Genomic DNA, 27431 nt, shown 5'->3' with positions numbered 1-27431 from the left:
TTCGTTTCTTTATGATAAACAAACAAAAGACATGGACATGTTTGAGAAAAGGGGATTTAGACGAAATGATCACTGAATAAATGGTTAAGTGGTTTAATTGAAAACAGACCACAGATTAATCACAGGTTCACACAAAACATCATGAACTTAGAAGCTTACAAAGATGTGCACGCGCCACACAATTTGGCCAGTACAATGAGATCAAGCCATCCCATTCAGCTAGATGGGCTTTGAATATGAGCTAACCTCTTAAAGTGCTTCGAGTGAGAACTACTTGTGGCAGAAGACATTTTTTTTAAATCATGTCACACCCAGGGAATATTAAATGTGTGGAAACATGTTAAATATGACTTGTAAACAAAACCATAAAAAGTCATTTGGCCACAGTTTTTCTTGACATCACCGCTCAACATCTTGGACTCCTCTGAAATCATCTTTCCAGCGGGGAGATGGAATAAATACTCCATTTTAACTGGTGAGCTGGATCTCTTTTTGCATTAGAGGACCATAAATATAAACCGTCATGTATTACAAGTTTAAATTGTGTTTTTTGACAGAACCTGAATGAAATACTAGGGCATTGTGAGATATTTATGTATTGTGTAACTGATTCAAAAATAGGCTTGTATGTTTTTCTGTATTTTTAATTTATGCGGCAATACCATTTTTTTTATACGGTCCTGTGACTTTTGAATTTAATACATTTTTGTATTGTTTATGCTTTGGTTCTGTTTCTGAATAGATTTTTAAAACACACTTCAATATCGGTTTCTTTCCAAATGTTGTCCAAACTATAATTCTTCCATAATGATATCTTGATTTGAGTGTTCATATTATCTCCTCTTCATACAAACTCTGTAAACTGTGAAAGCCACTGATTGACATGAAGCAAAGAATGCAAAGCCAAAATACATTTGAGAACAAAGTCACAGAACAAATGGCAGCTTGATAACAGCTGGCAACAAACATTGAAATTATAACTCATGTTTCAATCTGGTCACAGACCTTAATTCAGTTCACAATAATGCAAACTAGAACCGATGGGGGGGGGTTTGGGACATATCATCTACCACTAGTATTTTCAACTATATAAAAACAAAAAAACAAAACAGAGATCGATTGTAATTCAGGAAAAGAATGATAATGGACCAAAGATGTATGATATGAAATACAGCATGTTCATTATCCAGAACTGTTAATCACAAGACAGGCTGTTTAACGAGTTCACAGAGTCATTTTAAGACCACTGAGAACACTATAAGGACGGCTTTGGTCTAGAGGTTTATAATGATATTAACAACGCTCACCATAGCAAACAACACACTCTCTGAAATCTACAATGTGATTTCTCAACTCTATGTGACAAATATATCTTCCAGCAAGTGTTTTGGTTAAATTAGGACAGAACTTTGAGGTGAGAAAAGTCATTTCAAAATAAACACACGAAATGTGTGGTGACTTGAACAATGTCAGAGCATCTCCATAATTGTCCGAGGTGAAATCTAAAACAACATTTGTGAATGTCTTAATACTATTCAACTAATTTATGACTTTTAAAAACATGTCTATTGTTATTTGCTATTTTCAAGCTTCTCATCTAAAAAGATTTAATGCACTGCAGGTTGAAGTAAACATGAAATTTAAACGGACCATGGGTACTTTAGTTCACCCAAAAATAAATTACTGTCGTCCATTTCTCACCCTCATTCCGTTCCGAAACTGTATGACTTTAAAAATATATTTAAAAATAAAAAGTCTTGGTCTCCAACCAAGTACCACATGGTCTCATCTGGTTTTTAACACCAACTACCAATGATAAATTCAAGCCCCACCCCTTTTCTCATAAAATTATTTTGAACTAAAAAAAGAACAGCTTGGTGTTGACTTTAAGGCTTTAACACAGTGAAAACTGTCTGCAAGCGAGTACCCGCTGCGGATCAACATCTTTCTTGCAGTGTACACAGCTTTTTTGATTTTGCATGAAACTAGTTTTGTCATGTTGCAAACCTGCAGTGTAGACACTGTGAGAGGATAGACAGAACAGTTACAATAAAAAGGAAGTACACAAGGAGGCTCAGATCATGCTGTTTTGCTTACTGTTCATCTTCTTCAAAGTTGGGGGGGGGGGGCAACATCCGTCTTTTTCTTCAGGCACGTAGCAAGTTAAATGCTGTGAGAGAACAGGAAGAGTTCATTTGGTCTTAAGACTACAGCTTGATGTCTATGGGTTTGGTTCAGTGCAGCTCACAGTGGTCAATTAATGGTACGGCGAATCACAGATCTGCGTCTCTTTGGCTTTTATACAGCTGCTGTGCATCCTGGCCCTGCATCTGCATGGATTTGAGCTGTACCAAGTCAATAAAGGCCACATGTAATAAAGGCCAGGCTCATCTGTGCAGTTTGATTTTGCCCTCTTTGTTGAGCCTCTGAATGATCTCAGTCTCGAAGTCTGCGTTATGGACGCCCGTCTTTCGAAAGGCACCAGCATATCTGTTGTACTCCCAATAGTGGTGCCAATTTCCTTGCTTGTCTGCCCCATATCCAAACACTGACACCTGATGAGATTGAACATCATAACCGAAAATGAGTCTGGTGATGCAGAAATTATTATCTTGGCTGTAAATAGAGTACAAACCTCATCACAGAGATGTAGAGCAAACATTATGGCTACTATCCCGGTGGATGGGTACCTTCCATGACGCTCTGTCCATTTATCATGTGTGTACTTAAAGAAGGCTGGATTTACAACTATCACCTGGACGGCACACATGGAAGGGATGAGTTAGGCTTAACAGATAATGCATTTGTGAATTTTCAAGCTTTAGTATGATTTACACTGACCTTGTCTTTGTCAGCTTCCACACGATTTTTCACTCTCATGTACGTCCTGTTTGAGATATATAAACCGTTTTAGCAAAGAGTGAAGAGAAACTATTTTAGAGTGATTTTGCTTCAGATCTATGCTGTACAATTTTCAGAGAGATTTGACATACATTTTGATCTCTCCGGTGGAAAGAGCGCTGGATAACCACTGCATGTCTTTCAGTTTGAAGGGAAGAAGGACGAGATGGACATCAGGTCTCAGATCGATCGCACTCTCTGGGTACATGAAGTGGTGGGTGGTTCGGTTACCAACATCCTCTTCAAAACCCACAGTCACGGCCTTATTCATTCTGTGGCACGTTTCAGTCGAAATGCATTAGTAAAAAAACTAAAACTTTTCTGCTATGTTTCTCCAAAAAAAAGCTGATTCATTTTCATGAATTTGTTCGTGTTTCACTCTCGGATACTTTTAAAGTCATCATGAATCAGCATTAACATTTTAATTACTTTCTGTTTGTGTTTTTGTGAAACAGAAGTTTTTTAAACAAACATAAAAAAATTCAGTGTTGTTTTGGCCATATAGTGAAAGTCACTTTGACTTACACTTATTTTGTATGAAAAAAAAATCTATTTCAAAAATGTATCAAAATATATCATTTATCTATCTATCTATGCATAGATTTATTTATTTTGTGCGATGTAATTGCTGAATTTTAATTTTGAGGGGAATTGTGTTATTAGAAGTTTAGACCAGACATACAAAGAGAATGAAACACACCTAATAACAAATGAGTGGGAATCTATCAAGGCTCCGTATTTGGACCTCAGCAGATTCCCTGAGTTTCCAACAACTGCACACGTCCGGCACGGTCTCTGCCATGGCATTTTGTCCTCAGGTGGAGGGGGAATTATCTTAAACATCTTCTGGGTGACGTCCTTGATCATTCCATCAGATGACTGCAAAGACTAAAAACAATATTGTAAATAAAACGCACAAAGCTAACCTCCAGTTTTCAATATAATAATTTTTACACCTTAACTATTAAAAGGGAAGATATTCTGGCTATCCCAACTATTACAATTTTATTGTACATGCAGAAAATGGTAGGGGTGGGAGGAAACATTATGATTCTGCAATGCATCGCCATTCTCTCTTCAACAATCCTGAATCTTCAACATTTTTTTAAACTGATTCTGAGCTCATTTTTTCCACATATGCATTATGGCATTTGTATAAGGTTTGCTGCCAATAACATGAACACACAAAATATCAAACAAGTATAAAAAAAAACGTACATAAAGTTCCATGGTTGAAGCAAGAGAAACATGCAATTTGCTTGACAAAAGTAGCCTACTTATAGAAGTAATTTAATAATTTAATTGAATAAAAATGCACATATAAATGTGATATTCTGGGTTGGTAAACTAATTAATAATAAAAAAAGATGTGAGGTGCCTAAAGATTCCCACTCCTAAAATGCAACCTTCCAGCTGACTTATCAAATCTCTTCCATTTGTTTTATTAAGTAAATTCATGATATCTTTTCAAATATTTTGCTTTGAAAGTACCCAGTAGTCACAAAGTAAGAAAAAAATCCTGTATAAAAAAAAACATGCATCAAGATATGTAGATAATCATTTTATCATTGCATCGCAGCCCTCTGAATCTAAATCGAATCAAATCGAGAGGCGCCTAGAGATTTCATTACCAGAAAATACTGCCCAATGTTTCTGTGCCATGTGAAAACTCAAGGAGGAACAGCAATGTCAGGCTTATCCGAGTGTGCTCTCATAGCCTGCAAAAGCCTGAAAGCCTTTAATTAGGCTAAATTAAACCTTACTGAAACACATGGCTGGGCCGAAAGGCCTATTTCTGCCCTCGTTCCCCTGGGAGAATTTCTTTTTTTGTTTAAGGAAACCAGATAATGACTGCAGCTCTGGGGATCCTCCACCATTGCATTAATGATGTTTGGCAAACAGACATGATGGTAGTAAGTGTACTTGAGACGGTCTGGAATGAATACACCAGCTGTTGTCTTTCCCTCATGTGTCCATGTGCCAGAAAGGGAAATGATATCTACAGCTATGATGGTGATACTACTTTAGAGGCATGCCTGAGACTCCCAAGAGCTATTCTGTCTCTTAGAGAGGCGAATGGCTGTCTATAGACTGGAAAATGAATCTAGAAACAAATTCAACATTAACTGTCCCACTCATTACAGAAACTGGAATAGTTTTTTTTTTTTATCTAATCATCAGCTGATATATTATTATATATTTTTTGTATAAATATAAATATTATTTACATGATTAATAACAAAAATACGTATTTTTTAAATTCATTTAGTTCAGTGTCTGTCATATTATATTTTATATATTCACTGGTCAAAAGGAGGTCAAAAACTTGTCCAATATGTATATACAGTAAATGACACTACAATGTCAAATACACTGCATTAATACATTTTAAATATATAAATTTCAATTAATTAAATACTTTTATATTTACATTTATATACATTTCAATTATTTATAAATAAATATTTTTTTAAATAAATTTAAATTTAAAGCGATTAATAGGGTTGGGAATCGTTAGAAATCTTCCGGTTCTGGTTCTAACTAACGGTTCCGGTTCCATTAAAAAAAATTAAACAACTATTCAAAAAAATAGTGGTAAGGAAAAATGCACAATACTCAATGCTCAGTAACAAAGAGCATCATTTTTCATGAGGGGTTATGCAGTATTATAGTCAGATCTATCACTGCTCAACTCCAAAGTCAGTCGAGACATAGGTCAGTTGCCACATCAGAAATCAGGATGTGGTCTAATAGTAGCTGGCCACAGCACTGCAATTTCTTCATTATGGGTTAGAGCAGAGGTCTTCAACCCTGCTCCTGAGGACTCACTGCCCTGCAAAGTTTATCTCCAACCTGCTGGTGTTTTTTCAAGCAGTCCTGAAGAACCTGATTAGGTGCTTCAGGTGTGTTTGATTCATTTTTGGCCAAACTCTGCAAGACCATGGGTCCCCTGGAGCAGGGGTTAAGACTTCTAGCATGTTATTCAAAATGCAGACAATCAATTTTCTAAATGTAACTTATTGCTTTAATTGTGAATTATTCATCCACACATTACAATGGAATGTAAATCACCATATGGAATAAATGATGCCATTACTTCTGTTTTAAAAGGACACATTAAGAACAGTGAGCAACAATGCAGTAGCCAACGATACTCCATATATTAGCAAACATTAAGATATGTGATGAATTGTGAAATCTTTGATGAATTACTCAATTTATCATGCAAATAATTTAATTCAAATGTGACAGCCTTGGACTAACTAAATGCAACAATCTGCCACTTACCAGCCACCACTTCAGAGAAAGTGGATCTATGTCATCATTCCTGCCGGTGAGGTAAGGTTGCTGTTTATGATCATAGCGTTGGTCAAACCACTCCGACACACCTTTGTCTGCTATACAGTTGTGAGAACAGTTACAGGAACGACCTGGAACGACTCGTCTTGAATCTGTGATAACTGTTTGTAATGGTGTCTTGTTCTCCATTGGTATCCTGACATCCCTGGGTAAAGCTGTGGGTAAAGCTGTGATGGGCACAACACTGGCCTTCTGAATGGTGTGCGCAGCTATCAATAAAAACAGAATAGCACCTATCAGAGCACCTAAGTACAGTTTTCTTCTCAACATCATGGTTAAGGCAGACTAAACCTCGGGGTGGATTTTCCAGAGGAAAGATTTAAAGGAACCACCGCAGTAACAGGAATTCACTTCTGGCTTGGCTTGTTCCTGCCAAATGGATTGTGGGTTTTATGGTCTATTATAAGTTGCTTTACAAAACAAAATGGCATCGGAGGTGGAAAATGACAGGATTTTCAATCCAGGATTGTCCATCATGGCTTTGTTCTAGCTGTCCATTTCTTCATGATTTTGCATAAGCCAAAGTACAAGGCTTTTACAGTGGCACACGCTAAAAAGAGACAAACATGCTGTTTCTCAGTTTTCAATACAGTGAAGGAAATGAGTCAGAGGCGATGGAGCTCCACTTCCCGTCTGTACAACTGCATTTATATTAAAGCAGCACCCACTGCTGCCAAAGCTCCTTATTCCTGGAAAATACAGAAGAACATCAACATTTAGAAAGACTTTATCATGATTTCATGATCCACAACTGTCAAAACTGGTCTAAATAATGCACTCGTACATCATATTTTGTTACTTGAATTTACCTAGACTTCAGTGAATAACTTAAAGTCACTTCCTCATATGAAGCAATAAAAACTACAGTCCACATTTCTCATAACAAACAGCATGGACTGCACAGTACAGTAACAGTAAATAGTAAAAGTAACAGTAACTGTACAGTATTTTCCCCTCCAATTTATTTCTTCTGTGCTCCACATGCACAAGAAAATTAAGTCGTTTAGGTATGATGTACTTGAGAGTGAGTAAATGACAGAATTTCTTTTGTTATGTGAATCATCCTATTTTAGTCAACCCAAGAAACTTGTTATTTGAGGCAGTGCTAAATAAAAGAATCATTTAACTTTTACTTATAAAAAAGGGATACTCCACCCCAAAATGAAAATTAATCACTCATTAATCACCCTCATGTCATTCCAAACCAGTAAAAGCTTTGTACGTCTTCAGAACACAATTTAAGATATTTTGGATGAAAACCGAGAGGCTTTTTACTGTCCCATAGACTGCAAGTAAGTTAGTTACACTGTCAAAGTCCAGAAAAGTATGAAAGACGTCGTCAGAATGGTTCATCTACCATCAGTGGTTCATCCATAACACTATGAAGCATCAAGAATACTTTTTGTATACCAAGAAAACAAAAATAACAACTTTATTCAACAATTCCTCTCCTCTGTTTCTCTCCACATCACCGTAGCGCCATTTTGGAGACTATGAGCTGAACGCAGGCAGCGTACGCTCTTCTGAGACAGCCGCGCAGAATTTCACATTCATAATGTTATAGTTGAACCACTGATAGTAGATGAACTATTCTGACGACGTCTTTCATACTTTTCTGGACTTTGACAGTGTAACTTACTCTGCAGTCTATGGGACAATCACAAGCCTTTCAGTTTTCATCCCAAAATATCTTAAATTGTGTTCGGAAGATGAGCAAACCTTTTACGGGTTTGGAACGACATGGGGGTAAGTGATTAATGATAACATTTTCATTTTGAGGTGGAGTATGCCTTGAAGTTTTACTTCACAGTCCTGTTCTCACCGACACTCAAGACCAATTGACCTAAAAAGAAAGTCTGTCTGTTGACTTATTCTTTAAAAACACAAGTACAAGACAAGATACAAAAATGTGGCTGAACCTTCCTCGTACTCCCCACCAAACCCACAATAAAGACTTCATACATTGAGCGCCGCTGATTGTGATGGACCAATCGCACAGATGCAGCAAATCCATCTTTAGATTGATGACTGTCAGATGCAACTACTCCCACAAGTCCCAGTCTAGAGCGCTGTACTTGATCCATGGTACTTAAATAGCCTTAACAAGCATCCTTGAAACAGCCACTTTACTTTGAAAGAAAGAATAAAAGGTTACACCAGAAACCACAGCCAAAGCGACTGCAGAGCAAGCTCAAATGTTATGCTAAACAGGAAGACTTCGCTCATCTTTTAGAGCGCTGTGTCCGGTGGAGCAGGGAGACACTGGTAATGGGGTGGGGGATGTGGGATCAGCTGACATTCAGCTGATTCGGAAGAACCAGCTCTCTCTGGCAGACATCTGCCTCATTACAGACCAAACAGAATTACATCTCAGGCCAGCGCGCCAAACCCTCCTAGTCAGCAAAGTGACGGTACAGACGAGTCTCCCCCACCATTCATTACTCAAAGTGAACTATGCTCAAAACGAACGCAAGGAGCTTAAAGTAAGCGAATGAATCCAGAACGTTCTCATTCCCTTAAGCTGGAAAACAAGCGGTCCATTCAGAAAATTAATCAGGAGGAATTACAACAGCTGCAATGCACTAGAAAGACTTATTAGTTTCCCTACAAGTGGCTCTACATGTATTAGACCAAAGTAATGATTGCACTGGGACGTGGGCAGCCTGCAAATAGTGACGTTCTTCTAAAGATAACAGTGATTCTCATGATTCGAAATAGAGCAAATGTCAATATTTTGATACTCTGGCCAAGTTACCGTCAACCCTTCTGCATAATCTGGCTTTGCATGGTCAAAGAACAGATAAAAACATTACAATGAAAACCTTCTGTGTGATTTTATTTGTATAGTTATTCATCTGAATTAATTACCAACTTCAATTGGGACTCTCATATTACTGAAACTGAGAGGCTCCTCAATGCCTGCCAAACTATTCAAATTTGATTGCTCATAGAAATGTGCCCTTTACTCACTAAAAGAGACCCCTTTTCACAAACGTTCTGTCTAAACTTTCTGTGCGAGACTTGAGGTTCACACTGGGTTTGGAAGATAACAACACTGCAAGCAAACATTAGTTGATAAATGACATAACCTTTCAGGACTAACGGGGCTGTGAATACCTCAGGTTAAGGAAGGGAACATTTTATTGTGAGTTGGCTGCTAAGGTGTGCTTACTGTACTTACACAGTGTGTTTTTGTAAACAAGTCCATTTTATAGTGCTTTTCACAATACATTTAGTTTCAAAACAGCTATAAAGAAAATACTTGTTTCAATCTTACAGTCAGGAAATATTCTCTTATCTGCCAGATGTGAGTGTTTCAGAGTAACATACAGTACATGTGGTAGTAATATACAGCTATAATATATGTTAGGTGGATAGTAGACGTATTCAGTCAAGCATTCATAACAAATGTGTGCGCAGTTATTCTTGAATGATCACAATAAAAGTATAATATTATACAGTTTACACTGAACCAAAGTTGGAATCTTTGACAGCTAAGAGCGTACACGCCCCCAACGTTTGAGAACAGAAGATACTGCCAATTTTTTCAAGATTTCGATCACAGATTTTTGTTTGGTTAATAATACATTTTTCTGTGGTGTGACGAACTCAGAACATTTAATATTGCCTTTACATGGATTTTAAGTTTCTTCATCCCATCACAAGTTGCTTGTAATTCAAACTGTATCATTTTCTGCAAAAATTTGGAAACTTTCCACCATGGTTTGTTTGTTATTTAATTATTGTCATGTAGACATAAAGAGTGTTTTTCAATTTTTTTTCCATTTCCTACACCAATGGACGGCAGAAAAAAAAAAAAATGAAGAAACAGCAATCAAAACTGCTGAGGTGCTAAGAAGCCTTGAACACCAGCCAAAGCTTTTTAACTTGCAGAGGTGTGAAAGGCTTGTTTTCCTCAAGGCAAGTTAAAGAGTCAGGCCATGTTAACACTGCAGAGAGAGATTCAAGTGAGGAGTGGAGTGGACTACTAAGGGTTAGGAGGCCTCACATTTCCTGGTAAAATCAGTCTTCACGGTTGTGAAGATGCATGTTGTGTGGTTCACTCAACAAGGGACAAAAAAAGAAAAGGAAAAAAAAGCCCACCATCCCCCACTCCATTATTCCAAGCACAGCACACTTATCAGCCTCTCGACTGACAGAATACCTTTCATAATGCAAAACAACGGTGCCTCTCATTTCCTTTTCCCTTAGTCAACATACGTGTTAACTCTAAAAAACTGAGCTTAAGAAACAGAAATAGCTACACTGTAAAATGTGTACATTTTCACAATACAATTAGTTGCAAAGCAACTTTACAGAAAATTACGTTTGTGCAATATATTTAGTAGTAGCTAATCAATGGTGACTGTTTTTGCGAAAACCTGTTGTCCCGTGAACTGTAAGTTACCCTACTGTATACAGCAAAAAGTATATTTTAATTGATAAAGCATTCTTGCAATACTTTTATACACTAATGTTTTACTGTAAAATAATAATCACAGTGTTGATTTACACTATTTCACAAAAAATGCTAACCCCTAAACCTACCCCACACCTGACCCTAACATTAACCAGTGAAATTGACTGCACGGCAGGATTGGCACTAAATAGCGTGATATAGAATGTTGCAGTTCAGGAGATAAACAGTTAATACGATTATGCGACATGAGATTGCTGAGCCGGGCCATTCTGTAACTCCCAAATGGACCTCACCAAACAATGGGACATTTTTATTTGCACCCAGCACCACTACCCCTTCCTATCCTATGAATCTTGAGTCTGGGACACCCCCATTTTTTAAAACAACTTTCCCCTGCACCGTGCTGGGCAGCTTGCAGGAGAGCTCATGGGTAATTTCCGTTTATAACAAGCAGAGGTTAAAACTCTAATCCGGACAACACTGGCCACGAGCTTTGGGCTCTGCTTTCATTGAGAATATTTATTCATATAGCATATTTTATTCAGAATCAGAATCAGCTTTATTGCCAGGTATGTTTACACATACGAGGAATTTGTTTTCGTGACAGAAGCTCCGCAGTACAACAGAATGACAGCGACAGAACATAAAACACATAATAAAAGAATAAAAATACAAATATGTAGACAGTGAATGACAATATACAAATGACAATTGTAGGCAGGTATATTACAAAGTGAAGTTATGTATGTACATATATATTGTGTGCAAAATTAAGTGTATACTAAGTATGTGTGTTAGATAAATAAAGTGTTTGTGCATATAAATATAAAGTGTAGTGTGTTCGCCATTATTATCAGCTGTTCAGAAGATGGATTGCCTGAGGGAAGAAACTGGTCCTGTGTCTGGTCGTTCTAGTGCTCAGTGCTCTGTAGCGTCGACCAGATGGCAACAGTTCAAAGAGGGAGTGTGCTGGATGTGAGGGGTCCAGAGTGATTTTGACAGCCCTTTTTCTCACTCTGGATAAGTACAGTTCTTGAATAGAAGGGAGGGTTGAACCGATGATTCGCTCAGCAGTCCGGACTACTCTCTGTAGTCTTCTGAGGTCCGATTTAGAAGCTGAGCTGAACCAGACAGTTACTGAAGTGCAGAGGATGGATTCAATGATGGTGGAGTAGAACTGTTTCAGCAGCTCCTGTGGCAGGTTAAACTTCCTCAGCTGGCGGAGAAAGTACAACCTCTGCTGGGCCTTTTTCACAATGGAGTCAATGTGAATGTCCCACTTCAGGTCCTGAGAGATGGTGGTTCCCAGGAACCTGAATGACTCCACTGCAGTCACAGTGCTGTTCATGATGGTGAGTGGGGGGAGTGCAGGGGGGTTTCTCCTGAAGTCCACGATCATCTCCACTGTTTTGAGCGTGTTAAGCTCCAGGTTGTTGAGACTGCACCAGACAGCCAGCTCTTTTACCTCCTGTCTGTAAGCAGACTCGTCACCGTCCTGAATGAGGCCGATGAGTGTGGTGTCATCTGCAAACTTCAGGAGCTTGACAGAGGGGTCCTTAGATGTGCAATCATTAGTGTACAGGGAGAAGAGCAGTGGGGAGAGAACGCAGCCCTGGGGAGCTCCGGTGCTGATTGTACGGGTGCTGGATGTGTATTTTCCCAATCTCACTAGCTGCTGCCTGTCTGTCAGGAAGCTGTTGATCCACTGACAGATGGAGGTGGGCACGGAGAGCTGATTTAGTTTGGGCAGGAGGAGGTTTGGGATGATCGTGTTGAATGCCGAGCTGAAGTCCACAAACAGGATCCTCACATAAGTCCCCGGTCTGTCTAGGTGTTGCAGAACATAATGCAGTCCAATGTTTACTGCATCGTCCACAGACCTGTTTGCTCTGTAGGCAAACTGAAGAGGATCCAGCAAGGGTCCAGTGATGTCCTTCAGGTGGGCCAGCACCAGTTTTTCAAATGACTTCATGACTACAGACGTTAGAGCCACAGGCCTGTAGTCATTTAGTCCTGTAATTTTGGGTTTCTTAGGGATGGGGATGATGGTGGAACGTTTGAGGCATGATGGGACTTCGCACAGCTCCAGCGATCTGTTGAAGATCTGTGTGAAGATGGGGGCCAGCTGGTCAGCACAGGATTTCAGACAGGCTGGTGTAACACAATCTGGGCCTGGTGCTTTTTTCCTTTTTTGCTTCCGGAAGACCTGGCGCACCGCATCCTCGCTGATCTGAATTGCAGGTGTGGGGGAGAGGGGGGATGCAGGAGGTGAGAATGGTGAGAGTGCTTGATTGGAGAGGTGTTCAGGATGGGTTGCAGGAGCTGTTAATGGTGTGAACGGTAGTTTGGAGAGGCATTCAGGGCTGGTTGCAGGAGTTGTGAAGGGTGTGAATGGTTGTGTGGGGAGGCGTTCAGGGCAGGTGATGGGTGTTCTTTCAAACCTGCAGTAAAACTCGTTCAGATCGTCTGCCAGTCGTTGATTCTCTACGGTGCTGGGGGGTGGTGTCTTGTAGTTGGTGATGTTCTTTAGACTTTTCCACACTGATGCGGAGTCGTTGGAAGTGAACTGAGTCCTTATATTTTCAGAATAATTCCTCTTTGCCACTTTGATCTCCTTTTCCAATGTGTATTTAGCCTGTTTATACAAGACATTGTCCCCCTTCACGTAAGCATCTTCTTTGGCCTGACGGAGCTGTCTGAGTTTTGCAGTGAACCACGGTTTGTCATTATTGTAAATTAGTTGAGTCTTTGTAGGAATACACATATCCTCACAGAAACTGATATATGATGTTACGGTCTCTGTGAGTTCATCCAGATCGGTGGCAGCAGCTTCAAAAACACTCCAATCAGTGAGGTCAAAACAAGATTGTAAATCCTGCTCTGCTTCATTAGTCCATCTTTTTACAGTCCTTGATACAGGTTTAGCTGATTTTAGTTTCTGCCTGTAGGACGGTATAAGATGAACCAGAAGGTGATCAGAACGTCCCAAAGCTGCTCGTGGAACAGAATGAAATGCATCCTTTATTGTGGTGTAGCAGTGATCCAATATATTACTGTCTCTTGTGGGACATGTAACATGCTGTCTGTATTTTGGCAGTTCACGGGACAGATTGGCTTTATTAAAGTCCCCGAGAATGATTAAAACAGAGTCCGGGTGTTGTTGTTCTGTCTCTGTGATCTGATCAGCGAGTTTCTGTAAAGCTGAGCTCACATGCGCTTGCGGATGGATGTAAACACTGACCAGAATGAACGAGTGAAACTCCCGCGGCGAATAGAACGGCTTGCAGTTAATGAAGAGTGTTTCGAGATTTGAGCAGCACGTCTTCTTTAACACAGTTACATCTGTACACCACCGTTCATTGATGTAAAAGCATGTCCCGCCGCCGCGCGATTTCCCCGTGGATTCTGATTCGCGATCCGCTCTAAACAGCTGAAATCCCGGCAGATGGAGCGCGCTGTCCGGTATGGTGTCATTCAGCCAGGTTTCCGTGAAACACAGAGCAGCAGAGTGTGTGAAATCCTTATTTGTCCGAGAGAGCAGAAGGAGTTCGTCCGTTTTGTTGGGTAGAGAGCGGAGATTTGCCAGATGGATGCTAGGCAACGGCGTTCGAAATCCGCGCTTCCTGAGTCTGACGAGCGCTCCCGCTCGCTTCCCCCGTCTGCGCGTCCTGAAGCGCTTGATCAGCGCCGCCGCTCCTCCGATAACAACGTTCACTAAAACATCTGAATAATTGAAATCCGGAAAAACATCTTGTGGTGCGTTCTGCCGAATGTTCAGCAGTTCTTCCCTGGTGAAACTGATGGCAGGAATATAACTAAAGACAGGACAAACTAACAAAAACACAAAAACATATGCGGAGCTCGTCACGGAGGCAGCCATCCTGTATCGGCGCCAGCGAGAAACCAGATTTCAGATTTTATTTCAGATCAACTAGAAACCACCTTTAATTCATAAAGCTTTATTTTGAAATGTAAGTCAATAACAGCTGGCTGAAACCAGAGGGAATGGTGAAAGTCTTTGCGCAAGAGACCTTGCCCCATTTTGGAGATGTCCAGTCTGCAGTTATACCTACTTGCAGAATTCGCTTACCTCTAAACATCAAAACAAAAAGTAGACATCATGCAAATAAGAGTTTCATTGTGCAGAATAGAGAGCTTCATTGACTATAACACAAAATTGTGAGTTTGTGATGAGCTGATGAGAGTGACAGCTTTTTAATGATTACACGGAAGTGCGTTTTGCTCGCTTTCTAGGCCACACCCTTACAAAAATTAAACATAGTTTTATTATAGTAAAAATTGTAGTACTCATTTTTTTTTTGGCATTTTGATAACCATTTGTATAGTCACAGTTTTACTACAAATACCATGGTGAAACTATGGTTAGTGTAGCAAAATTATGGTTAATTTGTGTTTACTATGGTTTAACTTTAATAACCATGTGTGTGTGTTTTTTTTTTTTTTTAATTCAGAATTTGAATAAAAGATTAGACTTTTGTGCTGCTAACTTTAGCAATGGCCACATATCCTGTACATGAAGCATGGTTTCTGGGCCCCCTGAACAGCAACGTAACTCAGGCCCCACCTCGGTAGAAATATCCTGAATCCCTCAAATAAATGCTGGATTCAATTTCAGAAATTAATAAAGAAATGACAAATCAACCAAAGAAAAGTTATTACTTTTGCACTGCAACAGTTTTATTTTTTTATTTAATTTTTTTTAACACAATTTCAACACAATTTAACACAATTTCATAATAAAAACTAACTTCAAATCATCATGACCTAAACTACTAGGTGTGTCCAGACATCAGACAAAATTACTTTTTTTCTTCCACCAAACCCCAACCAGGACCTTGAAATTTCTCACTCCAAAATTAACTCAAATGTTGCAGCCCTGTTCCGCTTCTAGAGCGATGATTTTTTCCGCTTCATTACCATTATTAGTTTGCTATTGAGAAATGTCATGTAGCTTTTGCTAAACTATTTTAATAATAAAATAGGCTGAATAGCACTCACAATACATGTGTGTGTGTGTGTGTGTGCGTGTGTGTTTCTGCATATGCAAGTGTGTCCGTACTGTGTATGTGCATTTGTAAAGGAGAGAGTAGGAGAAATAGCCATGTGTTTTCCGTACATAATAGAATGTAAATTTGTGGCAAAAAAAAAAAAAAGATATAATTTGTTGTTTTTATCCCATTGTTTACTATATGTATTTTCTTGGTCAGTGTTGTTGTGGGTTTAGGTTATTTTGCTGCTGTGAGGACCTAACTGAAATAACTAAAATCATTTGAGGAAGTGACACAGACATGCAATGCGGTCAAGACCTGGCTGGATCTACTTTACTAGTGCATTTACATGAAAATAATTGTACACCTTATAACACGCATAAGCCAATCAGATTGAAGCATCCATGAGACCCCATTGGATGATACATAATTTACGATCTGTATATGATTCAATAAACAAAATGCTAGATCACTGTATTTTTACAGTAAAGATCCATTGCTTACCAGTTTTGTACAGTATAATATGTTTTACACTACTGTGCTAGTCTAAATTTATATGAAAAACAGAAACAAAGGACAAATTACTCCTGCAATTAAGCTGCCAAGAAAGTTGTAAGACTGCACAGGTTTACCTGGTTCCATTGTGTTTGTTATTATCATTCTTCAGTAATCATGTTTGGGGGAGTCGATGCTACTATATGGCACGTTTTTGACAACTGCAAAAAACGCAAAACGTAACTTTGATACAAACCTTGATCGATCTCTAGTCTAGTAAACTCTTTATTTATTTATTATCTTCATTTCAACCAGTTTTGTGTATATTTGGGAAGAATTATCCAAATGTTTCGTGGCAACTTTAAAGGGTCTTGTATTAAGAAGCACAACCTTAACTGAAAAAAGCTATTAAACACTAGAGTGCATTAGTCACTCATGGGATGCGTGTCAGCTACTACCTACCTAGACATCATTTTTGGGCGTAAGTGGTCGAACACATGAACGCCGATTACAATAAGCCAAATTGGAATCTCATACAGTTTTGAAACAGCCATGATTTACATCCAAGTGGAAAAGTTATCAAACACAATTTATCAAAGACTCAAACCGTTCAAACTGTTTCCCCTTTGTAGTTCAGCTCAAGTTAAAACTTTTAGTTGAAAAAATGTGTCCTCATGTTCAACTCGAAATAAATCTTAAAACAAAAACCTGTTGTATAATAGTACAATGGGACTGGTTAGCATTGCATTAGCTAAAAGTGTGTTTAAAAAAAAACGAAGAGCAAAAGAAAGAACATAACTTTGAGGAGACAGCTCGTCTCAACTCCGTTAACTCATTTGAGACCGCTTGCTCTCATCGAATCTCTCTCGTAAAGATACATTCAGTTCGGTTTGTTTAAGTTCAAACTGGTTTAGGCTAGTGTAAGATCACATCCAGTCGATTAGAAAGCGGAGTAAGTCCAGGCTACTTACCAACTTGTTCTTAGCTCGAGTGTGGTGACTAAACACGCAGAACTCCGTATGGCACTGAAGATAAATAATGTCTACGTCCTGGGTCTCTTTCTCTCTCTCGCTCTCTGTCTCTTTTACTCTGTGTGTGTGTGTGCGCGCGCGCGCGCGTGTATGTGTGTGTGTACATGTTTTTTTGACTTGCGAATATAAACCATGGTTTTACCACAGGAAAAAAAAATCTGTGAGGGGTAAGTTTAAGGGTATGGTTGGTATAGTGCAATAGCATGTACGGTTTTTGTACAGTATAAAAAACATTACATGGAGAATCTCCAAGAGGAAAGTAGGCTAAACCAGACATTTCCTAACTGCCCCCCCCCCCCCAAAAAACAATATTATTATACCAGTTTTGTAATGTCAAAGTTTTTATAATTTTAAGAAACGTTAAAATATGCATTGACACACAGCTCATTTGGAAGTGGTAAAGTAGCAATCATAGTGAGAAAACTAACACTTTTTCAGACCGCGCTAAATAGACACTAACAATAAACACTTTTTTTTACTCTTGCATAGATTAAAAACGCTGTAAGTGTTCACTGTTAACACAATTAGTGTTTTCCCTCCCCCTTATTTACCTCAAGTTATTGTTGAAACAACACTAGGTGTGCCAATATCTTAACTTATTTCCACACTAATATAGTGTTCATACAAACCCTGATTAAGGAAATTTAGAGTAATCTGTAAAGAAAATAACTGTGTGAATAGAAAAGAAAAAATATTCAACACTGTATCAGTTTGAAATTTTATTTTAACAACACAGATGTAACAATTACACCAACACAAAAGAAGAAATCACCATCATTTGACCCATATAAACACTGCAAAAGTACTGTAGAAAACTTCAAACTGTTGGCTTTTGACACCATGGTTTTCTTGTAGTACAGAACTTTAAAAGTGTCAAAGTCACTCAAGGAGCTGGTTCTAATGCAAGGGATGAGGAGCTTGTCCACGACCACGCAAGTGGTCGATCCTGCCCTCAATCCTTCCTGATCCCAGTAGGAATGACTGGTGGCCCTCCCTCCGCTGAGATGGCCTTCAATACTGGTGTAGGACTGAAAAAAAGCACAAAGTAATTAGATTAAATAAAACCAGAAACAGAAACAACAACAAAACAAACACTAATTACAATATGAAATGATAAATGCCTAATAAAACACACCTATAACACACCTTAACCCAATATGTGCCAAAAAGGAAACAGTTGATATAATGCTTTGTGTATTACAGTGAAAGTAGTACTTCATTAAATTAATTTCCTTATCACCCCCCACCAAATTTAATCAGTCAATATAATGCAAGTGAAGACATGCAATCCGTTAGAGAGTCCAAAAGGAACATTTAGACACATTAAGCCAGTGTCTAGAAAAATGTGCTGGGGGTGAATCCCAAGGACCACATGATTGAAAACCACTGCATTTAAACCTTCACAATGACTTTGCAACAGTATTGTTAGATTTACCTTACGGAAATGCACAAGTCTGTCACCAGCATCTAGTTTTCTTCTTCCCTGGAGCAGGAGATGCAACTACAGCTAGACAGATGACATGTCACTGTCCCAGTCTGACAGAAGACAGTGCATTAGTTTAGAACTCTTCTTTTCATTTTATTTTTTTATATTAGAGAGTGCATTCATTTGTGCAATGATAACCTACCATCAATGATGCAATTATTTTTTTAATATATATATTAATATGAGTACATTACAATATACATTTATTAAAATGAGAAAATTCAATCACACAGATCACGCTTTGCATGAAATCAGAGCTTTTTAGCACTGCCCTGCATATTTTTATAAACTATAAATAACTTAATCGCTCAAGAGATACATTATCTTTCTCACAGTGGAGTTGTTAAAATTAAAGCCACAGCTTCACTGTTAATTTAGAGTGATGAGTCACATGCAGATTTAGGTTGATTTGTGGTGGAGATTTGTGAGAAAAAGGATTTTGATGTGCGCATGCGCAGTTAACCCTGGTAGGAAAATCTGACGGGTAGGATAAAATGTCAGGACACTGGTGGGCCATGACGGTAGGAGACTTTTTGTAGGTGGGGATCCTCCTTCAATGTAAAAAGAAAAAAAAATATATGGTTAATGCTAAAGTTAATATTGTTTTCTACACCAATTGACACAGCTGTGTGTATTTCATGCATCTGTGCACTTAAGTCTTAATTACCCATGAATGTCCGTCATGTGACTGACAATAGTAACAAGCTCAAATATGGTGCTTTACAATAAGGTTTCATTAGTTAACATGGACTAAGAATGAACAATACTTCTAAAGCATTTAATAATCTTATTTAATGTTAATCTCAGCATTTCCTTACACATTATACAAATCAAAAGTTGTATCTGTTAACATGAATGCACTATTTACTAAAATGAACAAACAGTTATACTTTTATTAACTAATACTTAAATTAGTCATTGTTAGTTTGCACATTAATTAATGTTAACAAATGAGACATTATTGTAAAGTGTTAACATACCTATCCACCTTTTTCTTGACGTCAAAATGGGTGCCGTGATTTGTAAATTCCATGGGTCTAGCTTCCGGTCTCATTTGCGTCCAGCTATTTTTAGATATACAAAACAGTAGCTAAATCATGTCTAAACAATGTGTAAGGCCTTATATTTAGTTCCATTGTTCTGCTCAAGAAATGGCCTACATTGCCTGTATGGATTGCTGCACATTGTGATGTGTGCAAAGGGAGTTACGGGAAATGTTGAGATGTAATTCAAATATGAGAGAAACATAAAAATCTAATAGTGCTTATCTGCACATTTGGCATCCGTCCTGTGTCTGGTTTGTGTGGTTCTCTGATAGCTGTCCATTGCTTAGTCAATGCAGCAGTTCCCTGACAGGTCACTGAGGCTGTTCAGAGTGCAGTGTTTACTCAAAATGAATTAGCTTGACATTAATTGACGTGATAAAGCAGTGCAGCTTCCATACAACTGGAAAGAAAACTAGACCTTTGTATCCGTATTATCAGTACTGTCTCCCAAGGTTATTTATACAGGAGGACATGATGAACTTTTTCAGTTTGAACATAAAACCCTGATGTAGACAAATAGCCTTTGCTTGTATCACAAAAATGTAAAATAAAAGATAAGAGCGAGAAGGCAAATGTCTTACCTAATGAGGGCAAATGGAAAGATGTAAATATTTTATATAGTAATAAGAAAAAAATGTATCCATTTTCTCAAGTGCAGAGACAGCATACGAAAATGCAGTTTGCAGAAGTCTACACTACAGGACAGATCCAAGATAAGAGTAAAAGCAACCATTTTTGTGCCCATCAGATAAACCGGTCATTTACTACAACCATTTTTGCAGAAATGCACCAAATTTTGAAGAGTGTGTATGTGTGTTTGTGGAGCTGGTGTGTTCATGTCCATGCAAATATGTGAGCACGTTAAGATGTTGTTGTATAGAGTTGGAACTATAAAGAGATAGAACACCATATCTAGTTGTTTAACTGACTTTAGTCCAACTTGGGGCAAAAAGTCGATGGAAACACTCAGCACACTGACTGAAATTTGGACATTTGGCAAACAAACTGAGCATTTCTGTCGCAATATTACTGATTTTCAGCTGTCATTCTGATATTGTTCAAGGACATTTCTGTTGCTGACACATTCATTGGTTTTCTAAGCCATAAAAGCCTTTTTTACACTTCATAAAGAAAGTGACCATATATGACCATGTATATGATATCTACATAAATTAAAGGAGTAGTTCACTAACAGTTCTAACAGTTGAGGGGCACCACTGACTTCCATAGACAGTAGGAAAAAAACAAACAATAGAAGTCAGTGGTGCCCATTAACTGTTTGAATACTAACATTTTCCAAAATATCTTCTTTTGTGTTCAACAGAAGAAAGAAACTCATACAGGATTGGAAAAAAATGGAGGGTGAGTAAATGATGAATTTTCATTCTGAAAGTGAACTACTCTTTTAAGGTTGCGTTATATAAAATAATATCTATGAATTAATGTAAAGAAAGAGAAAGATGACATGTACTTTTGTAAGTAATATGATTACTGAAGACCATGACAGAGTGTTAAACAAGGTATGTCCAATACCATAGAACATTCATTTAATAGTTGCAATAGTTTTACATAGACAGCGTTTCATAATTGAACATAACAAACAAAAACAAACAGATAGACACACACAGTGTTGGTGATGTATGGGTTTTTGCTGCTGTTTTTTTTTTAAGCACAGTTTATAATTTCCAGGTATAGCTAAATGTATTTGGAAAAGAGCCTGCCATTGAAGGACAATATGATAATCTAATCTGAGATGTCCACATAGGCCTGAGAAAGCAAGACATGGCCATGTGATAAAACAAGCAGCTGTTCAAACCATTAACAGCTGAAGTCTCCATAGATTTCGAAGAAAAGGATTTTAAAAATTAAAATGTATTTTTGAGTTAATTATCTGAGACTTAAAAAGAAATCAAAATTGTAAAGAAGCAAATTAGTATAACAAACAATTATTATTATTTTTTTTTTATCAGCCAAGAACAGAAAAAAAAAGAGGAAAAAGTGTTTTGTTTTCAAAAGGTTTTGAAATGAACTATAACTTGTGTTACACTGACTGGGTCATATTTCCTGCCCGTCATTTTGACTAAGACAGTTTGAAAATTTGCATGTTGGGATGGGACCCTTTCTCTTAAAATAATGTGCTAGCAACCTATTATTGCTTTGTCATAAGATTTGAAGTTTGGTCTTCGTTTGTTAAAATGTGAGGCTATGTGTTTCTGAACAAAACTGGTATCAACACAAGGATCTTTTCATATCACTTCAGAGGGAATCTGAGAAATCAGTTTCTCTGAATGTGAAGTAAAAGTATTTATTACATGACAAGGAGATGGTGAAGAGGACCAGGAGGTGCTTGACATAGAATGTGCAGGAGTAAGTAAAACAGTACACAAAGCCCAGTTTTAAAAGGTGTTTTTCTCCTGGGGGAACATGGCTCTGTTCCCAGATAACTGCATTTAACAGCATGAAAGCATTACTAATGAGTCTCTGTTTTATGTAAAATTCTTGACTAATGAAAAAGTGAATGCCTTGGCTCTGGGCATTGAAATAACATTTAAAACCTCACATGAACTAGCTGCACTAACAGAAGGCATGATAGTTCCATCTCAGCTTTCACACATTTCATATGGGTTTACATTTGGATATGGATGCTTTGTGTACTTCAGGGCATGCATGTCTACAAGGGCTCTTATAACTAAGACTATAATTAGCATGTACAGCTGTGTCAAAGAGGAAATTACATGCTTGTATCTTACAGTTGATGAAAAATACTGTAAACATACTGTACCCAAATGTTAACATGCAATTTTTTTTTTAATTATAACTGTAAATGTGTGAGTAAACGTCCTGTTTTGATGTTTTTATCACACACTAGAGCACAGGGAAAAAAGAAAATAGAGGAAAAAATGTTCACAAACTGTAAAAATTGCTTGGTAATTCAAATATACAGTATTAATACAGAGAAAATGTAATGTTGTAAAATAACAGCAGAAAATATTGCTTTTTTGATTTGTGACACTCAGAAATACAGGTATCACTGGGGCAGTACCTTTTCAAATGGTACATATTTGTACCTAAAGGGATTATTTTGGTACCTTAAAGGTACATATTAGTACTTCAAGTATATGTATGAGAACCTGATAGGTACAAAAGTGTAACTTTTAAAAAGGTACCGCCCCATTGACAGCTCTGTACCCTTATTTCTGAGAAAAAAATTCATAAACTTCCTCCAAAAATGTGAGGCACTATGAATCCCTCCATCATGCATGTCGCTGCACATATGGAACGAGTCAAAGTTTCCATGTGTAGACTAAGAGTAAATCTGAACGAACGGCAGTCACTAAGTGGAAAACCTGAGGCGAAGCTTGGAAAGGAAGTAAATGAGCTCATAAACCCACAATATGTCTGCTCATGTCTCCCACGCCAGGCTGTACCTGAACCATATTTACAGTGTTCAGGATATAAGCAACCTTAGTAAGGTGTGTAAACATATTTTTGAACCAAGTTTATGTTTTTGAGTCAAGTGATTTATACAATACTGATTGTGTCAAAGCAGCTTTACAGTGTTAAACAGGGAAATAGTTTTTCAATAATGCAAGAAGACAATAACAGAGTCATTTTTCCAGCTAAAGTCAGTTCACTGATGTCATCATCCAGTTCAGTATTCTTACATTACATTTATCTGACGCTTTTATCCAAAGCAACTTACAATTGCATATATGTCAGAGGTTGCACGCCTCTGGAGCAACTAGGGGTTTCAGTGTCTCACTCAGGGACACATTGGTGTCACACAGTGGATTCAGAACCTGGGTCTCTCACACCAAAGGCATGTGTCTTATCCACTGCGCCATCAACACCCTTACAATAGTGTCTGTTATTAAGTGAACAACGTTTTTTGTTCTTAAAACCTGTAAATCTTCCATGTTCCATCAGCAGTTAAAGCATGTTACATTTATTATTATTATTATTATTATTATTAATTGTTAAACCACATATTTGGTATTGATATAAAGTCCCTTTTTGTATAAAATATACACATCTACTTCATGTGATCAAAGACACCTTAACGTACTATATCCTACTTCCTACAGTGAAGAACATCCTAAGAAAAAAAAAACGAACTCATTAAGTGCATAAATAATACAATTTTCTTATATATGTATATATATATATATATATATATATATATATATATATATATATATATATGTATATGTATATATGTATATATATATATATATGTATATATGTATATGTATATGTATATGTATATGTATATATATATATATATGTATATATATATATATATATATATATATATATATATATATATATATATATATATATATATATATATATGTATATGTATATATATATATGTATATGTATATATGTATATGTATATGTATATATGTATATGTATATGTATATATGTATATGTATATGTATATATGTATATATATATGTATATATATATATATATATATATATATATATATATATATATATATATATATATATATATATGTATATATATATATATATATGAGAGACCTCGGGAGACCTCCAGATCAGAGTTGTTGCAGTGTCCTGCTTTCATCCAGCACAGCAGAGGGCAGTAAAGAGTGACCGACCGTTCAAACGACATACTTCTAGTTCCGTTTCGTTCCGTAGCTTGCAGCATCAATCTAAGCAAAGAAAAATACGACTTACCATCACAATGGCAAGTACAGTTTAGCTATTAAACGTACTAATATGAGCTTGTAATTTACAAGTACATATTTATTAGCTCGTTATTGTCTCGGTTAAGGTTTTTGTTGCTAACTTTGACTCCAGGGCGTTGTCATGTAAGAGATGGCACTTAGTAAACAGATACTGCTCGCATAAATATAATGAACAAAATCAAAAATACGTTTATTTTGTTAATGCAGACAGGTTTAGGGATTTTACAGAGCGGCTATTTTTTAAGGATATTAAATCCTTAGCACTGACATACGGCTTTTTTCATGTTACCTTTGCCGTTTTAATCATGTTTATGTTGCAGGCTGAGGTGGAAGAGACGATCAAAAGGATTCAGAGTCAGAAAGGAGTACAAGGAATCATCATTGTTAATGCAGAAGGTATCTGGCAAATGACAAATGCTTGCAGATGATTTAGTTTGTAATGTGCTTCAGTGGCAGCATGAAATTGATCAAACAAAGTAAACTTTGTTGTTTTATCGGTAATATTTATATGTGCTCTTTTAATAGGCATCCCTATCAAAAGCACTCTTGACAACTCAAGCACAGTTCAGTACGCTGGTAATGTCCACCAGCTGCTCATGAAAGCTCGGGGAATGGTGAGGGACATCGACCCTCAAAATGATCTCACCTTTCTCAGAGTCCGATCAAAGAAGAATGAGATTATGATTGCCCCAGGTAAAGAGATGTGCACTTAAGTAATGCTAATTTCAATTTGGTTAGTGTAGTGGATTTCAAACAAACTTCAGAGCCGGAGGACTGGCTAAAAATGCTTTAAATGGGACATCTGATGCCCATTTTCCACAACTTGGTATGATTCTTTACGGTCTTCGTGAAATGTCTGCAACATACTTTGGTTAAAATTTCTCAGTGGTTGTGTAATAAACACCCTTTTTACCATGTCAAAAACAGCTCTGTTCACAGCGGCCCGTTTCGGTGCACGTCTCTTTAAATGAGAATGAGCTACTACTAATCCCACTCCTTTCTTCTGTCCAGTCAAACCAAAAATTATTCAGACACCAGATATAATTCTTGATTTTTTTTTTACTAGTGGGTGCAGCATACTGTAGTTCATTTATGTAAGTGAGGATAGCAAAATAAAGTAAACTGTGACATTATACCCAAAAATTATTTGTTCAGTGGACTACCAGTAAAATTGATTATTCAGAGCAAAAATTATTCAGACACTTTGACTTGACCTTGTTTTGCTCAGAGTTACACTGTGCCAAAACACATTAATCTTGATAATGTCAGATAACACTTGAGTTCTTGTAATATTTTATTAACAGTTTACAAACCTAGCAAATAAACTGTGATAATGTTTGAAATGTTTAAGGTGTCTGAATAAATTTTGGTTTGACTCTTTATGGCTTGAAGGTAGTCTTATTCAAATAGCTAGCTATCTACATAGAAACAGGCTGCAAATTGAAACAGCTCGCTGGATGACAGTTTTTTTAGACTCAGGCAGCTCATAAAAAACTGGCTGTGCGTTTTCTTTTCAGATTTTCCGAGCTAGCAGAAACCTAAACGCAAAAAATCTAAATGTAAAATTCCATCTATTGAACCCTTAAAAAAAACACACACACACACACACACACACACACACACACACACACACACACACACACATATATATATATATATATATAAAATATTATTATATTATTATTATTATTATTTTATTTTTTTGCAATAATAATAATTATTATTAATGAATAGCTCAGGCCATGCTAGATGAGTTTGTATCTTCATCGAAACAGATTTGGACAAATTTAGAATTACATCACTTGGTTCTCTGCAGTGAATGGGTGCCATCAGAATGAGAGTCCACACAGCTGATACATCACCATAATGTACAAGTAACATCACGACAGTCAAGCAAAAAGCTGTGCGTTTAACAAATTCCTCTTTTGAGATATTTTCTGACTTCAAACTTCTGCTTCTGGCTAAAACACAAGTTTGTAATCTATAATACTGATTTTTCCAGTGAAAGAGTTGTCTTTTCTGAGAGAAATACATACTTTACAAGAGATCAATTGATGGACCTTTCCGTTTAAAACTTGTCATTTGAACTTTCATTCTGATGGCACCCATTCACTGCAGAGGATTTATTGGTCAGCAACTGATGTAATGCTAAATTACTGCGAATCAGTTTGGATGAGGAAAAAAAACTAATCTAGATCTTGAATGGCCTGAGGGTAAGTATAATTTTTGGGTGAGCTTTTCCTTTAAAATGTTAAAACGATCTAACTTAAAATTCTACCGAAAAAAAAAAAAACTTTGAGCCAGTGGGCCTTTGAAACTAATCTGCAGGTCTTTGAATAGTGTTTGACTAACCATGTTTTGCCTTGAATTTAATAGATCTTAATTTCCTTTTTTTTTTCTTTTTTTTTTTTTGTAGATCAGGAATATGTTTTTAATATTGCATAATATTTTTCTCAATCAAATAGCTGCCAGTAGACATGCAGACCATGTGTATGTCAGCTGTGATGTGAGTTGTATATGCCATTATAATTGTATTTTGATGGTTGTCTACACAAAGCCGAAAATACTGATGATTATGATCAGAAATTAGTAAAGTATTTTATTCTGTTCTATCCACAGACAAGGACTATTTCCTGATCGTCATTCAAAATCCTACAGAGTAGCCGTGGATTCTTCATATTTGCCGAAAGTGTTTCAATTCATGTTCTAGGAAAGTGAAGTTCTTGCTTATTGCAAATATTCAGTTTGTACTGCTGTTGCTTATCATTCCAATAATATGCTCTTTATTTCGTAATTTATTGTTTTCTCATATTGTCTCTTTTGCATCTACTTCAGCTGTTCATCATCTTTAAGCATCAACATGACACTATGACACACTCTACTTGTTTGTGTATGCTAAAAGGACAAATAAAACAACAATGCATTTCCTTTCATTTATTGTTTGCCTGTATATTTTCATATAGAA

General features: G+C 37.1%; 2 protein-coding genes and 1 long non-coding RNA gene across 4 annotated transcripts; 1 reads left to right on the top strand and 2 right to left on the bottom strand.

Moving 5' to 3' along the window:
- Positions 1–79: 79 nt before the first annotated feature.
- On the bottom strand, positions 80–17297 carry LOC128022277 (CMP-N-acetylneuraminate-beta-galactosamide-alpha-2,3-sialyltransferase 2). Its single transcript, XM_052609647.1, has 7 exons — positions 17157–17297; positions 6190–6950; positions 3602–3789; positions 2994–3173; positions 2842–2887; positions 2636–2755; positions 80–2555 (listed from the first exon to the last, which is right to left on the bottom strand). The coding sequence occupies exons 2-7, from the start codon at positions 6532–6534 to the stop codon at positions 2388–2390; spliced, it is 1047 nt and encodes a 348-aa protein (XP_052465607.1). The 5' UTR covers positions 6535–6950; positions 17157–17297; the 3' UTR covers positions 80–2387.
- A 625-nt stretch (positions 17298–17922) lies between these two features.
- On the bottom strand, positions 17923–20482 carry LOC128022280 (uncharacterized). Of its 2 annotated transcripts, XR_008185894.1 has the most exons (4): positions 19863–20482; positions 19683–19766; positions 18652–19253; positions 17923–18244 (listed from the first exon to the last, which is right to left on the bottom strand). It is a non-coding gene; the product is annotated as an uncharacterized LOC128022280 (long non-coding RNA). The 2 variants fall into 2 exon arrangements; XR_008185893.1 differs by having other exon boundaries at positions 19683–20482.
- Positions 20483–24326: 3844 nt separating this feature from the next.
- LOC128022279 (dynein light chain roadblock-type 1) lies at positions 24327–27399 on the top strand. The gene is made up of 4 exons (XM_052609649.1): positions 24327–24465; positions 24787–24862; positions 24992–25159; positions 27086–27399. Exons 1-4 carry the CDS (start codon positions 24463–24465, stop codon positions 27127–27129), a joined length of 291 nt encoding a protein of 96 aa, XP_052465609.1. The 5' UTR covers positions 24327–24462; the 3' UTR covers positions 27130–27399.
- Positions 27400–27431: the final 32 nt, after the last annotated feature.

Source organism: Carassius gibelio, chromosome A11 (genome assembly GCF_023724105.1).
Source record: "Carassius gibelio isolate Cgi1373 ecotype wild population from Czech Republic chromosome A11, carGib1.2-hapl.c, whole genome shotgun sequence".
NCBI lineage: Eukaryota > Metazoa > Chordata > Actinopteri > Cypriniformes > Cyprinidae > Carassius > Carassius gibelio.
The sequence above is the reverse complement of the archived record's forward strand: the minus strand, read 5'-3'. Positions and strand labels throughout refer to the sequence as shown.